This window comes from Scleropages formosus, chromosome 19 (assembly GCF_900964775.1).
Source record: "Scleropages formosus chromosome 19, fSclFor1.1, whole genome shotgun sequence".
Classification (NCBI taxonomy): Eukaryota; Metazoa; Chordata; class Actinopteri; order Osteoglossiformes; family Osteoglossidae; genus Scleropages; species Scleropages formosus.
Window position 1 is genome coordinate 15,516,668 of NC_041824.1, and position 16,017 is coordinate 15,532,684.

Genomic DNA, 16,017 nt, shown 5'->3' on the forward strand with positions numbered 1-16,017 from the left:
ATGGTGACTTACCTGTGACACCTGAAACTTCAGTTATGGGGGGTTCTGGAGTGCTTCCATCCTCCTCACCACTGGGTTCATCTATGGAGACAATAAATATTAATATGGCCAACCTATCACTCCTCATATAATCGTCCAGAAGCCAACAGAACATATAACATTCCTAACCTCCGGAGGCCTCATTTACAGCAAAGTCCTCGTCGTCAGATTCAGCCAGGAAGCCCCTGAGCCCTCTGCTGCCCCCCCTCTCAACCTCCAAGTCTTCCGGACCTGCCACCTCGCTCCATACCTTAGAGCTTTGGACCACCTGGAAACAGAAGGAAGAAAAGCATGGAACATAGGGAGTTTATTGTCTATCCTTCCATTCTTCATCCAGTTGACAAAACTGTCCCAATTTAAGTGCCAGAAAAGTACGTATTCAAGAGATGATGATGTCAAGATTGCTTTCACACTCTCCCATCTTAAAATAAATGGTCAGTCATAAACAGGGACACAAAAAGGTAGCTGGGAAAATGAAACCATGAGACATTACTTCAAGCATTTTTCCCAGGTATATTGTAGTTATGGGTACACTTGCAAGAGTCATTAATTTTTTTTTTTTTTTTCCCCTCTGATGAGTAGTTAATCAGCCACACATTGATAATGGACAAGGGTTCATTACCAGATCTGTATTGATTCAGTCTGCTGCCTTATTTCCCACCATGGTAGGCCCACAAAGTGAACACAGTGCTGCTTCTTTCTGGCTGACACAGGCCTTGTTTTAAGTCTCAGATGTGGTCTCAGATCTGTCCAAGCACATCCTGGATACCGCCAGTGCGGGTGATGATCAGCACACTCCTCTGGCTGCTTTGCGCCCGTCGAATTGCACTGCATTCGGAAGTGCTTGTGTCACGGAAAAATTCCGTCACACATTCCCTCTCTGTTCCAGGGATCACTCGTTGGTTGCAAGACATTTAAAAATGGACTTTAACACTTTCAGTGCTTGACCTTCTTATGTATTCTTTGCTTGTAGTTTCTGGGTGGCTTTTCTCTTGCCACTTGCACAGCAAACAAGAACTCTGGACCAGTTGATCTGTTTGGGTGGTGGTCAGTAACCCAAAAACCAAGGACCAGAATAGGGGTACCAAAGAGCCTGTGACCACTTTGTAATTTAAGCTGCTGGGGTATGGCTAAACCCTGTAATGGGTAACTAACCTCTTTGCTCTCTTTAGGTCCCACTTGTCCATCCTGCCCTGGTGGGACAACAACCCAAGGGAGAAGGGAGTGGGAGGTGTTCACAGCAACGGTTGGCTGGTCAGGTCCAGGCTAAAGAATTTCAGCGGTCAGCGCTTTCCTATTGAAAAAGGTCCGAGATTGTTGTTCTACGGTGCTCACTCGGGTGAAAAGGGATTTGGGGGAGAGATCAAGTTATTCATTGGTTGGAGCCATTTAAATGGGGCTGCCCGCCATGATGGAGTCAGGTGGAAATGGGAACTGGCGTGCCGTACCGACTGGATATGCCAACTGTGGCATCATGCCAGAAGTGCATGCAAGCGCACTGATGGGTTTTGGGTGTTGGCTCATAGCTCCATACAAGTAGAGTGTGGGAGGAGCAGCAGCAGCAGACAAGTTGTGTCTGGGAAATTTGCGAGTAAATATGCATTTCCATTTCAACTTCTAGCATCCTTCAATAGCTGAAACTGCAAAATGAATGTTTAAATTTACCTATAATCCAATTTGGACTGTAGATGGTACAGTGGTTAGAATCCCACCTCCTGCTTTAATACGCTTGATCAAGGTAATTGTCCTGCATTGCATCAGTAAGAACTACCCAGCTCTATAAATGGGTAAATCACTGTAAGTAACTTTGAAAAAATGTGCCTGCTAAACACTGAAAGGGCAACACATACGTACCTTATAGTCTTAATCCTTTAGATATAAAGCAGAAAAAAAAGTCGAAATAATTTCTACACATACATAAATCCATAAGAAGAGAAGGGTACATTGTTAACACAGATTCTAGTTATGTGGCCACCAAAGAACAATAAAAAGCTGCTTGAGTGTGACATCAGTACTGGAGATCCACTCTTGTTCAAGTGCACTTATAGAGTTTAATGTAGCAAAAAACAAATTTGGTTTAAGACCATCCAGGAAATGTTTCCCACCCACTGAATGCCAAACACTTGCTGTGACCCGAACCTGTGTTACTCTCAGTGGGAAACGTTAAGAAAAGTTCTTCGTTAGCTGGGACACTGAACTGTCCCAGCTGCACAAGCCCCCCAGGCATTAGTCAACCCAATGCTGAGTTATGACCAGCTCTCCTGATCAGTGCAGATGCGTAAACATACTCGTTGGGGGGTGAGCATGAGGAAAACGGGGGGGGGGGGGGGGCTGCATTCCGTCCCATTCCTCTGGAAAGCGCCATTCTTTCCCACATCATGTTCACCCGGTGCTAAGCAGGAATTTGAAAAGATGAGCTGCGGATCCCACCATTAGGAAATAGTAGAAAACACAGCATGGATGCGTTGCACAGGTTCCTCCAGCTGTTGTTTACAGCAGGAGAGAAATCCCAGACTCTTGATTCGGATGAGTGTCAGGAGGAGCAGAACAACTAGAAGGAACTGCCAGTGCCGTGGAAATTGTTCAAATCCCAAAAGAGAAAGAATCACAGGATGATGCAGTAGTTAGGGCTGAATACAGCGCCTCTCAAATTCAGCCAGACAGATGTGTGCTGATGCTGCTTTCCCAAACACCCTCAATCAAAACCCTGTGACAGCAGCCTGATTATGACAGCCTGGGAGCTTTCACATCGCCCACTCTGCAAGTGCAGCTGAGCCTGATCTTGTGAGAAAGGACCCATTCCAGCAGCTGGCCTATCACTGGGGCCAACGTTTAGGGATTCATTTTGATCTCCATGTCCAGGGCCATCAACATCTGCTCTGTCGTTGCTTGCCAACAGAGTGGCCACCTGAAATCTCAACATGGGTGCCATAACCTTGAATAAGTGATGACATCTCAGTGCAAGCAGACACAAATTTGACAAAACCTCTCTGAGGATGTTCTGTTTGGTTTCTGGACTGTGAATTTTTTTAAACAACTGGAAAGAAATAGATTTCTGGATGCTTTTCAGAGCTCACAAAACTTCATTTGGTTGTTTGTAGCTAAACACAAATAATGCTTCACTAAAGGTCAGCAGGAGGCCAGCAGAGGGTGGATTAACAGAGAGTGAGATGATGGAGGGAAGCGTCTTGCTGAGGTAGGTATGTAAACGGAGGGGAAATAAGTGGCTGAGAGTCTAGCATGAGAGCCTCCCACATTTTGGGTGAGCAGAACACCAAGCACAGCCTGGCACCTGGAGAAGACTTACTTGACCTTGTACTGTACATAGCAGAAGAGCAGAGGTTGAGGAATGGGTGAGCGAACCTCCCTTCTGTGTGACTCCCAGAACCACTGGCCAGGTTGCCTCAAGCTGCTCTGGTTCCTGAAGGTAGCCAGACACAGAATCTCTAGAGTGATAGAGTGATGATAGTTGTCTGTGTTGAAGCCATCTTGCGAAAAATGTCTTGTGACAAAACCATGTAATCTTTAGCAACTGTGTGGAAGACAGAAAAATACAGGCCACTGAATGTGTAATAAGTGTGTTTAACCTAAAGAGGACCTGGGGCAGGGGTATGGCTGGCAAACTGTCACTCTCAACGTTTGACTGCGAGTAAGGAGATCATTCAGAGCTCGTCGGTGCTTTGTGTGCAGTCTCTCAGCTCGAAGGGCAGTGGGGAAGGGAAGAAGGAAGGGAGAATGGGCAATGCATGAGCAGGCTCTGCATTGGGCCTATTCATACCAGCATAACCGACAAATGTATAATAAAATACCTCCATTACCCAAAAGTATTCATCCATAAATTCCATAAACCTGAACATTTTGTGGTGTTTAACACTCTTCTAGCTTCGAGGGATGCCAGTAGATTAAAAAAAAGAAATATATAACAAAATGTTTAATCTGTCCCCCTCTATACTCTTTTTAAACCACGGGACAAATTCAGTTTCGATGAGACTGTGGAACGTAGGCTGACTCTGACATCTGGAAAGGAAATGTATTTTAGTACTACGGTGCACACCAGGAACCTCCACAGATATGTGGTTGACCTGAATATCTAAATTTCATTGGCCAGAAAAGTTTAAACTGCATGATAATTCAAAGGAACATCTTAGACAGTGCAACATCAGCACCCCATGTAAAAACTGTCACCTCTTGCCCCTGTGTTGTACTTTATATCCATATATATTTTCAGTTTCTCAGTAGCCTACTGCATACTGTTTTCGCTTGTGTCTGTTTCTGTTCTATTGCCATTCAATAATACCTGAAAAGCCACTGGTATAGAGACAGGAAGAAGTGCAGGGGTTGGCACTGTTGCCTTGCACCCGAAAAACCTGGGTTTGAATCCCACCTCCTGTTGTAGTACCCATGACAAAGGAAGATATACTGATCAGATACAGTAAAAATTACCCAGCTGTAAAAATGAGTAAATCATTGTAATTAGTTTAGTGTACAAACTAAACATTGTAAGTTGCTTCAGGGAAAATACAAAAAAAAGAGAAAAAAAAAACACTGTGGATATGAGAGCTTCTCAGTGTAATTCCCCAGATGTGGTAGGAAAAGGGAAACGAATCGGAAAGAATTTGAATGCAAACATTCCTCAAGCAATCCCCCCGTGCCACTGGTCCCGTCATCATATTCACATAATGCATGGATTTCAGCATGGGATGGGACTCCTGCAGATGTATATTGAAGTGCACTGGCATTCAATTTCATGTGTATAAATGCATCACGTCACCCACCAAACTCATAATCCCAGTAGCAGGCACAGCTGCTGGGTGGACTCTGTCTAATCTTTTTTGTTGAAGAAGATGTAACAAACCATCTCGGTCCTCTGCATCAGACATTTCGGATGATACTAGTTCATAATCGGTGCAAATTGCTTTGGACAAAACCATCCGGTGAATGAATAAATGTAAATGTCAACGATAGGAAAGTGTGAGAAGTGTACAACTCTCCCTCAGCTAGTTGTGGGTGATCCCATTAGCTTTAATCCCAATTTAGGCACTAAGGAAAGCGGCCAAGTGAAGCAGCAGCCGTACATTTTTGCTTCTTAAGGCCTGTTATGCAGACCCCCTCAGCTTGCCAATTCATACACTCCTTTTTCCAGGACGGGCCTTCGAGGCAGTGGCATCCTTCCCATTTATTTACACCTCATCTTGCTGTTTAGCTCGCCTTGTCACGATGAATCAGCCGGTTTGTGCACTCCGACAAAGGGCTTAAAATGTTCAGGGGTGGCAGTAACGAGGGACGGACATGTATGGCTAGTGGGTTCATCTCTCTGTTTCTCTGTGCTTATGAAAATGGCTCTTCTATGTGTGTTGGAGTAAGGGTCTCCAGGTATAATCTTTGTAGACTGCAATATACTCTTCCTATGTCATGCTGTCAAATTGCTCAAGGGAGTTAAGACACAGTAAAGTGAGGGCTTGTTATAACTACTGCCACAGCTATATCACTACAGCTCGTCTGTTTGTGGGATCTGTCCGGATAGAGTTTATATTACAGCGTGGATTTATAAAATGAGTCACAGTGAAATCATTAAAGCCACCCCACCACATCTTTGTGCCAAGGTTAAAGGCAAATTGTAATCCGCTGCATCAGGCTGAACATGGTATTAAAGAGACAGAACTGCCTCGGTGCTGAAAAATATTGGCTCTTTGACATCACTCCTACTGGCAGACAGGTCATATTCGTAAAATGCTAATGCTGTAACAATGCCAATGAATAAAACAAGTTTAGATACCTCAGGCTACCTAAAGTCATCAGTTAAAAATTGGATCCATTCAGACAAATGAGGTGCAGTTGTATCACAGCATGACACTATTCATAGAGGTTACACAATGATTGCTTGTGGACTCACATTATTTTATATACACACACACACACACACTGAATCATCCATATATTTTTGTGCCTTCCAACTAACTAGAAGTGTTTTATATATAAAATATACATATAAGACAGAACTCACAAAGCATCTCAGACATGTTTTAAAGCTGCTGTGGTGCATCAAATGCATTAAATGATGTGCTCTGGGATGTAACTGGTATACTACATACACAGCTGGGTAATTTTTACTGTATCAGTGCAGGGTAAGTACCTTGCTAATGAGTTGTACAGCAGGAACTGACTTTTAAGACTGGGTCCTTCGTGTGCAAAGTGATGGTTTTAACCATTATAGTGCCCGTTTACAAAAAAATTCCATTATAATGCTGAAAAACAATAACAAGTGTTTTGATTTTGTGAAATTACTAACTTTGATCATTGTTCCTGCTCCAATCATAGCCATGAATTTATGAAACTTTCTTAAAATTTAAATCACTATGTTGTCTTTTTTCTTTTTTACATTTACTTTTCTACTCAACTTCAGATTTAATTTATTACTTATTATTGTAATTGCTATTATTGCGTAGTTTAACATATTTATTTGATTCCAAATCGTTGTTCATTTGCACCATTTACATTGCTGTTAATCCTTTCCTTTGATTTACGCAAATTGTTTAATATCCATCATAACAGTATACAAAATAAAAGTTAAAAAGGTAAAGCTTTAAAGCCAACAGTGCTCACCCAGTCCTAATGGGGGAAAGCTAAGCTTTTCTCTGTTATTTGTCCTTGTAAATTGTCTAATGACCTATTCTCGCAAGCAGTCTTCTAAGTACCTAAATTTCTTCTGAAAATGGGTGGGGTGAGTGAAAGCATGTTCACAGTGACAGGGGTGCCTGGTTTTCATTTCACCAGTTGCCTAATGGGACTGAAAATCTGCAACATGACTCATCACTGAATGAAGTGTATCGTCCACCCTGTGGGCCAGTTTGGGAGCTTTGGCTCTTATTCCAGAACCCCTGTTTCATCCATCCATCCATCCAGGTGTGGTGAAGCTGCTGGGCTTCCTCCTGACAAAAGTCCAGGAGTGTGTGAATGGACGGGAGCAGCAAGGCCTGCTGCTCTCGGTTACTGGTCAATAATCCTCTGGCTGCAATGTCCAGCTGTGAGTCCAGAAATGTTCCCTCCCCAGCCCTCCACATGAGAACAATGGGCAGGCTGGGGGAGTATCTCTCTGCAGGTCATGACAGCTCCAACTTGTCCCCCTGGAATGTGCTGAATTTTAAAAAGTGATATCAAGAGATCCATGAAGAGAAAGGGGAATTTAAAAAAAAAAAAAAAAAAAAAAAAAAAAAAAAAAACTTTTGCCTAGTTGGAAGGCACAAAAATAAATGGATGGTTCAGTAACTGCTTAGAAATGTGATGTTGGCATCCAAGCCACCCAAGGAGATGTTTGGGGATTTTATATCCTTGTTTCAGTGTGGTAAATGCGTGACCAGTGTGCAATGTTGTATTTCAGGCTGGCGAAGGGTTGGTTGCACCACGGAGACAGGAGGACGAGACGGGCACTGGCAGAGATGCAGCTGAGTGGGATGGACAACGAGGAAATGAAATCAGAGCCCAGCACTTTACAAGTAACCCTAAATAAAGGCCTGCAAGCTGGCAGGACCTGTGCTTTCTGCTTTCTCCTCATGACTGGTGGATCATGGGGTGGCTTGAGCATGCCCAGACAATGGCGGCATGGGCTCTGTTTATTTCTGGGCCTTGAGCTGTGCATAGGAGCACTGGCGACAGAATTCAGTGCAGACTTGTGGCTAGCCTGAGTGTGCCTTACTTCTACTTCTTCAAATAAATGCTAGATAAATATCAAAATAAGACCAAAAAAGCAGTACAGTGGTTAAGAACATGATCTGTAATCTGAATGTTGCTCCACTGCCTGCACTACTAAAGAGAGCAAGGTGCTTCCCCTGAATTGATAACCAGCTGTATAAACTGGTAAAATAATTTAAATTACCTTTAATAAAGCAGTGTATCATCAGATAGGCAGTGTATTCATAATAATAAATATCCAGAAGAACAAATAGCAACTGTAATCATTTGAAACAAATTCCTGTTAATACACAACCTTTGTCTGCAGTCACAGCTTTTTTTAAATATGGGGGCTATGGTCCAAAATATATCTGTTGACATCCAACCGGCATTTGTAAAAATAAATAAATAAATAAAACCAAAAACAACTGCTTGTTTGCTTCACCCGTTATAATCTCAGTAATTGTGGCCCCCATTTGGACTTCCCACATTGTGCCGATGCATTTCCATTGTTTTCATTGATGTCTTTTGTCTTTCTTGTTCTGTTCTTTGTAATAAATGTTGAGTTTAGACATAAAGACTGAATAAATTATGTATATACATTTTTGTTGCGAGTCTTTAAGTGTGCAGTATGCAACAGGTATGGCAGAGCTGAATGAGTGCAGGTATGCAGCCATACAGTATTATAGAGTAATATGGTTATGTTGTTATGATAACTAATGTTAATTATTGAAGTAACTTATTTTTATGGCATTTGTTGACACTGTAGCATGAATACGTGTCAGTTTTGGGGCTCAGAAACATAAAATTTTCTACCGTTTAACATAATGCTAATTATGTCTTCAAGGTATGAGAATTCAACTTATGAAGGGTTTTTCAGGAACATGTTACCTTCACAGGGTGGGGGACGACTGTATATCAGCATAAAGCTTTGCATATCACATGTGCGTACACTTTCAGCTACAATACTTATCTGGAGTTATGGAAGTCCCCTAAACATTAATGGTGTGCTAATAGGTGCTGCCTTTAAGGTGAGACAGTATGGATGGGTGGACAAGTGCTTTGCATTTCAGCCTGTTTTCCAGCCCACCTTAGAGGCAGCTGAGAAGGCTGAGAAGGCACTTTGGGAGCATTCCCCTCTCTCCTTTACCGCTCAGGCAGGGGGCAGAGACACCTCCACCAGTGATAGGTGAGAGAACCACTCCAGGCCCACCTGGTGCAGACTCATAATGCACTTACTGGTCAACTTTCAGCTCAGGGGGAGACCTGCTGCCTGCTTTAACCACACACTTCAGAGCTCCACTTACAGAGAGGCAACCCTAAACTTGTACAGCGTAACACTGCACTGCTGAATTAACTGTGGAATACAGGCTACCATTACACCCATTACACAACAGCAAGATTAAAGTTTGGCAAACCTTAAAATGAGAGACATAAATTTACATTAATATAAGTGTCAGTCAATAGGCTGTGCAAGGGTACATACATCTCCCTTAAACAGGGGGCCTACAAGGCATATGGCCATTGAAAATGCAGACATTCCTCATAGCCTTGCTTGCCCAGTGACAGGGACAAGCAGGGTACCAGAGGAAATTGTTCCTTTAACAATCAAGAGGTATTGTGCCCTGGAGGTACAGGCATTCTGTGACTGCATGATGGGGGGTGTGCTCAAACCATGTAAAAAAAAAAAAAAAAAAAACACTGATACGGTACACAGAATAAACCACTCAGAACAATCACGTAACCTTATATAGCATTATTCCAAGTCTGAAGCCAGTGGAAAAAATTCCATGGCTCTGATGCCTGTTTGCATGAAAATCCAGAACCCAACTTGTCTCTGATCTAATATTTCAGAGTTCAGATACGTGTGAAAGATGGAGGGTGGGTGCTATTCTTAGTCCGCTATTTTTTATTTTCTTAATAACAAATACACATTTCAAAATATGCTGATAGTCATTATGCCATTGATTACAAATAAAAATACATGAAGTATGGTTTCCTTCTACTAAATGAACCTATCTGTGCAAACTGCTCCTCTACAAAACTAGTCTAAAAAGTACACCAGTATATTATTCATTTTAATGAGTAAAATATATCAGCGGAAGTCCATTACTGAACTGCAGCAGAGAATAGTGTTTTCCTACAACCCACTTTCTCTTTCTGCAGACAGGTCATATTCGTATCATATCAAACAGGTCATATCAAAACTTGCAGGTATCAGTGCTTAAAAAGCAATATTTCATTACAGACTGTAATTTTTAACTGAGACAGTTTAGTGTCTGACCTTCTGGGATCCCCCAGTTAGGACGGAAAAAAAACCAATAACGTGTAACCCGTCATAAGCGTAACGGCACAAAGAGGAACAAATATTGTTGATGAGTATTGACTGGCATCATCAAGTAATCACCAACTCAGTGGCGCATTCTGTTGGTCAGAAATACTTCCCGTTTCCGGTAACCCGACTCCACCTGTGACCCACTTCGCAGGCAAGCCCGGCCAGGTCCCCGTTCCCCAAGACGACAGCTGGGCACCGAGGTGCCGAAACCAGCGGCAGCTCCCAGGGCAGAGGGAGAAGTGTTTATTAATAACGGAAAGGTTCCCTGGAACACAGCACCCTGCGATTGAACTGCACTGAGCCGCCGTGCGCGCACAGAGCGACCGAGTAGCATCAACGTCAAGAACGGAAACTTTACGAAGACGGTAGAAAAAGACCTCAAGAGAACAAACTGATACACTGGAAAAGCTCAAATGAAAAGATGGAAGAATGGAAACCTGTGAAGAGACTGAACAAAAGAGTAAAAACTTTCCCTACCGAACGCATAGTTGTTTACTGTCCTTAGTGTACCTGAATATCTAACCATTATCATTTCCACTTTTTCATGCATCATTCTGGCATTCAGACAGAAGGTGTCATAGTGGTGCTAGGAGCCTCACTGCCTGCTGCAGTACCCTTTGAGCAATGCGTTTACCATGAAATGGCTTAGTAAAATGAGCCAGTTGTATAAATGGGTAGGTAATGAGTGTTTGATTTCACCCAGTACATTTCATGGATGGAAAGGGAGAAAATCATCAATGATCATAATTCTGCTCTTCCAGAAAAATATTTTTATGTTATACGAACAGTTCTATGCTTGCAAAAGCGATTTTTAAAACAATTTGGGTTTCATCTCGACAACCACTTTTTTGATTCTGGAAATTATATTTTGAAAGAATAATGCAAGGGCATGTCCGGTGATTCCACAACATCTGGTCATCTGAAGTCTGGCCATGTGCAGATGAACTGTTCTGTTTTCCTTATCTATTTGTCTATTGCATGGATAATTAAAATGTGGCTGGCAGCTGCGCACAACAGTGTGTTGATGCGCGTGTGTATTTGAGAGCGAGAGAGACAGATTGACTATATGCACAGAGTATTAGATATACCTTTTCAGAGTAGGCGGCATGTACGAGGATAAGAATAGCTACTCTTTTTGCTTACCAGTAACCTTATCAAAATAGACATGAACATTTAAAACGGTCGTGTCCCAGAAGTGTGCGGTCTGTGGTTTTGGAAGTTGGTGCTGAACTGTTTCAGGCCTGCAGTGCTAAAAAAGCAGCATAACACACTGAGCGCAAGCCACTTGTTCCATGCACTTGTCTCCTCCGCAGAAGAATGCTACGCGAAACTATACTTTTCCATGCGAAAGCCGCAGGGTGAACGTCTTCCAAGCAAGAACCGTTTCCAGTTGTAAATCTGCTTCCACTTTTAGCCTGTTCCCCCGGTCCTGCTGCAGCTCGGTTTCTTTTCAGGGGCGCTCTCACATCTAACAGGGGTCTGACCGGGTGTCTCCGCGAAGGCTTTTTGGAACAGCTAACGCAAACAGAGTGAGGAAGACCTCTGTGCCAGATATCCCGAGAGCTTGCGAGTTAACAAAGCCCTTGCTAACAGTTCATTGGACATTGGTTGTTTTCGTTCCTTCGTAGATCCCGCATGGCTTAGAGGCAGTTTATCTTCAGCAGCCTGGGACTGTTCTGTTAAAATAAACCGATAAGGAAAATGCAGTCGAAACGTTCTCATTTAACTAAACAAAAGTGGAGCTGGGATCTGTATAAAACTCTTCTCAGCCATCTGTCTTAAGCGTGTCCAACATGAGGCCTGAGGACTGGATGTGGCCTGTTGCTTCAGCTAACACTGCCCAGCCAAGGCAATTAGTATGAATAGTGTACTAATAAATACTGTATATAAAGATATACAGCCTTCCCTCACTTAACGTCACTAATTCGTTCCCGACAACAAAAAATGCTAGGCGAAAAAAGAATTTACACTGCTTTCAACAGAATCAAAAAAAAAAAAAAAAAAAAAAAAAAGAGATTTTGTCACATCCAAAGGTCACATAGAAGTATTTTACTGTAATATCCCTATATGGATGTAGGGGTGTGAAACGTGGAGAATTAAAATAATGATGTACAGAGTAAATTGCAAGTTGAAGTGCAGGTGTGAGAGAACAAACACAGCAAACACAGGGCACTTCAATCCAGGACCACGAGCGGAACAGGACAAGCAAATCGGAAGACGGCTTAAACAAGGCTGAGACACGGGACTCGGGCAGCGGCACGGCAGTCAAGCAGAGACGGGACAGAAACTCGGGACTGGAACGGATACGCACTGTGACAAGGACTTTGGAAACAAGCAAGTGAGCGGGGCCCATTAAAGAATCACAGGCAAAGACAGTAGATCATTGATCAAGGACCCACAACTCTGCAGGCTTTTTGTTTGCCTTTTATAGCTTCTTCTCCCATTGTATCATAGGGAACAGCTGCACCGCATTCTGCCAGGTGATTTGGACCCAGACCCCTGGTGGTTATTTTCATTACTGCTCATGGCACACATGACAGATTTTTGTTCACCAAAAACAGAAATTAATGTAGCTATAAAAAAATAAATAGATGATGCAGCATAAACATTTGTGTAACATGCTAAAAAAAAAAGAAGAATGAAAAAATGGGAAGGGGAAAAGGAAAAAAAGAAGGAATAAATTCCTAATAAATGTTTCACAATAAGGGGGGCGCGGTGGCGCAGTGGGTTGGACCAGGTCCTGCTCTCCAGCGGGTCTGGGGTTCGAGTCCCGCTTGGGGTTCCTTGTGACGGACTGGCGTCCCATCCTGGGTGTGTCCCCTCCTCCTCTGGCCTTACGCCCTGTGTTGCTGGGTAGGCTCCGGTTCCCTGTGACCCCGTATGGGACAAGCGGTTCTGAAAATGTGTGTGTGTGTTTCACAATAAACAAGCAGTTTCCTAACACTAAACAGTATTCATCCACACACACACAATGTCTACAACTGCTTGTCCCAAATGGGGTTGCAGCAAGCTGGAGCGTAACCCAGAAACACAGGGCACAGAGGACACACCCCGGACAGGGGGCTCAAATCCCAGACCCACCCATGAGCAGGCCCTGGCCAAACCCGCTGCGCCACCGCGCCACCAGACCTGCTGGTCTTCATCAAACATGGTGAAATATTCAATGTCGAAAGAGGAAGAGGTGGAGGCGGTGGTCACTGGACATGGTGCCCCGTTTCTCTCTCCGTCCACCGAACTACTTATTTTTCAAGTGTTAACATTACATGATACCTTGTTCCTATTTTTTTGTTGTTTGTTCTTCTGTGCCAATTGTTGCTTCATAACTTTATTTTACCACTCTTCACCAAAATAGTGTTAACTGTTGATATAGGCATGTTCAGCGACACTGCTGCATCTTTCACATGTTCACCTTTCTCAATACATCTTATTTCTATCTTGTCCCGAACTGTTATTGGTTTTCTATTTTGCTCTGCTTCCTTCTTAAGTTTCTGTAACATTTTCCCTACTTTTCTGGGGCTCATTTTGTCTCAGTATAGGAAATACCACCTGAAAACCATGGGTGAAGACAAGAAAACACTTCAGAAGCAGCTCTTTGACTACACAGCTAGTGCATCATGGGTAATGTGTACCCAGAATGGTGGTATGATGGTGCACAATTCAAAATATCGTCAGTGCTACATTCTTGCTGATGATGCTATGCGAGAAAGTAGTATTAAAAATCGAGAGTTGTTATCACAAAAAAAAAAAAAAACGTTAACTAGACATAGCTTAAATAGATGTTAAGTATGGGAAGACTATATACTATGGGTCCCCAGTTGGCTATGAGTATACATAGTGTACTAATATAAACTATATATAATATATATACTATAGGTACTGAGTGACAGAACAACACATAGAGAATTGCTTTATCATAGGATTCCATAGGAAGCACAGATATGGTTGCAAAAATAAGCTGAAGGAGCACCTAAATTCCCAAATTCAGGCACAGGCACAGTAAGTTCCCAAATGAAGAGGAAGGCAGAAGATGCAAAAACGATGGTTCACAAATCTTGAGAGTGGCGCCTTTATAAATAGTCGGAGCGTTTCGCAGCTAGTGGTTCTAAACGACTCAACCGCAAAAATGACCTATGATCTCTTTGTGCCCCTTGTCATGTTTTCCCATCTCCAGTGAAAAATAGGACACTGGAATCTAAAAAAAGTGACGGACCTGGGAGGGGTTAATAGGTAGGATGCTGAAATTCCAAGTCTGCTGGCCAGCCTTGCGCTTCGCAGTCCACCCACCAGCACAGCTCACAGGATCATTTCGTAGCTTTGCTGCAGCTGGCACTGTGTCTTTGTCCCGGCGCCGAGGACGCCTGTGTCAACTCCACTCGCTCCCGGAGAGTACTCTGAAAATAGCGTGCCTATCTTGCCATGGACACACCCTTGGTCTCTGAGGAAGCAGCTTAGTGCACACATATACATAGAGAACTAGGTCCACATAGGGTGCCTGCTTATGAACTTTCTGGAACATAGACTGGACAGTCACATTCATTTATAAACAAGTGAAAAATTAAACTAAAGCTAGCCTTGACATTTCACTTGTCAACTGTATGGGACATTAATAACAAACATGTGCACCACCGACAACTGTATTTACGACCCAAGTCAGAAAATTTTCACAAACCACAAATTACATGTTTTCAGTAACTGCTCACAGACATAACGATAGCAAAAACTCTTCTTTACAGCAATAATGGGGAACAGTTGCTCATCAGTTTAAAAACACTCCAATTTTTATAACATGTGACTGCCATAAAGAACAACACAGGCAACACTTCCTAATCCATATCATATCATATCATATATCATATCATATCATATGTAAACGCACTGCCCTTAGACCCACATTCAGCTAGGACCATGGACACACTGTCTATAAATGAGGGTATATTTTTGATCACCTCCTTCTCTGCTTTGGCCACATGCACAAAAGAGTCTGAGTTGCTCTACAAGCTACTTATGTCTTTTAAAGAATTACATGAAGGACTTGGAGGGTGTGGGGGGGCTGCAGACTGACAGGTGACTCAGCGGAACTTTAAGACAGGGCTTCTCCCCGACCTCTCCCACAAGAGAGTGAAGGGGAGGTAGGAAGGGCCTTTAGGGATCAAAGGTTGAATTCCACAAGGAGATGAAAATACCTTGGGAGTTGTGTAGCTGCAGGTGTTATTTTACCCCTCTCTGGGTGCCTCCGTGCCCTCACTGGAAGGGAGAGGGGGGATGATTGGCTTGAAACAAGAAGTAAGGAACAGTAGCCTTTGAAGGCTACAGGGATCCTGGCCTGCATTCTGCTTTTAAACACTGTATTTCAGTGAAACCTTCATTTGATCAGTATGACCATAGCAGGAATCTCTGGAGCTCCACATTTCTGCCACTGGGATAATCTATTGGTTGCTTGCCAGTCATACAGGTAGATCACTTGCACCGCACTTCCAGCAAAGCTCACCTCGCTGAACTGAGCACTGTGTGTATGCAGGTAAAAACACATTTACAGGCCACACAGTCCATGTTCATTATACATAACTAAAACTTTTCATTTAACACTTCATGTTACTCAGATTGTGATGTGACAATAAAGTGATTTCACTTAATTTCACCCCCAGAGGTTTATTTTTCTCCCATTTCCTTGGGCTTGGAGTTTTTTGTTTTCCTTTCCTCAATTGACAGATGGCTTTCAGGACAATTCATTAGTAACCATCCTTAGTCGTTTCCAGCATGCTAAAACTGCTGTGCCACCCAGTAATAACTATTTTGAAATATGTACTCAGTTATTAAATGATTATTTCTGTGCTGAGCTGAACGTATGATGGATTGTGCTGGCTGCACAAAATTTCATCCTGAACTGTCATCGTGGTTATCTTGTAACCTTATAAGCTTTGCTTTGTATAATCTACATTGCTATGCAGACTTGGACAAAGTGTCAGCCGAAGTAA

The 16,017-nt window shown here is 42.9% G+C and overlaps 1 protein-coding gene across 9 annotated transcripts in view; it reads right to left on the reverse strand.

Moving 5' to 3' along the window:
* hspg2 (heparan sulfate proteoglycan 2) overlaps positions 1–16,017 on the reverse strand; it is a 128,363-nt gene that overhangs the window by 94,138 nt on the left and 18,208 nt on the right. For all 9 annotated transcript variants that reach the window (XM_029246389.1, XM_029246393.1, XM_029246394.1 and 6 more), the window contains exons 2-3: positions 169–307; positions 13–81 (exon numbers count right to left, since the gene is read on the reverse strand). In XM_029246389.1, the coding sequence (XP_029102222.1) occupies positions 13–81; positions 169–307 (208 nt within the window). The remainder of the gene's footprint in view (positions 1–12; positions 82–168; positions 308–16,017) is intronic.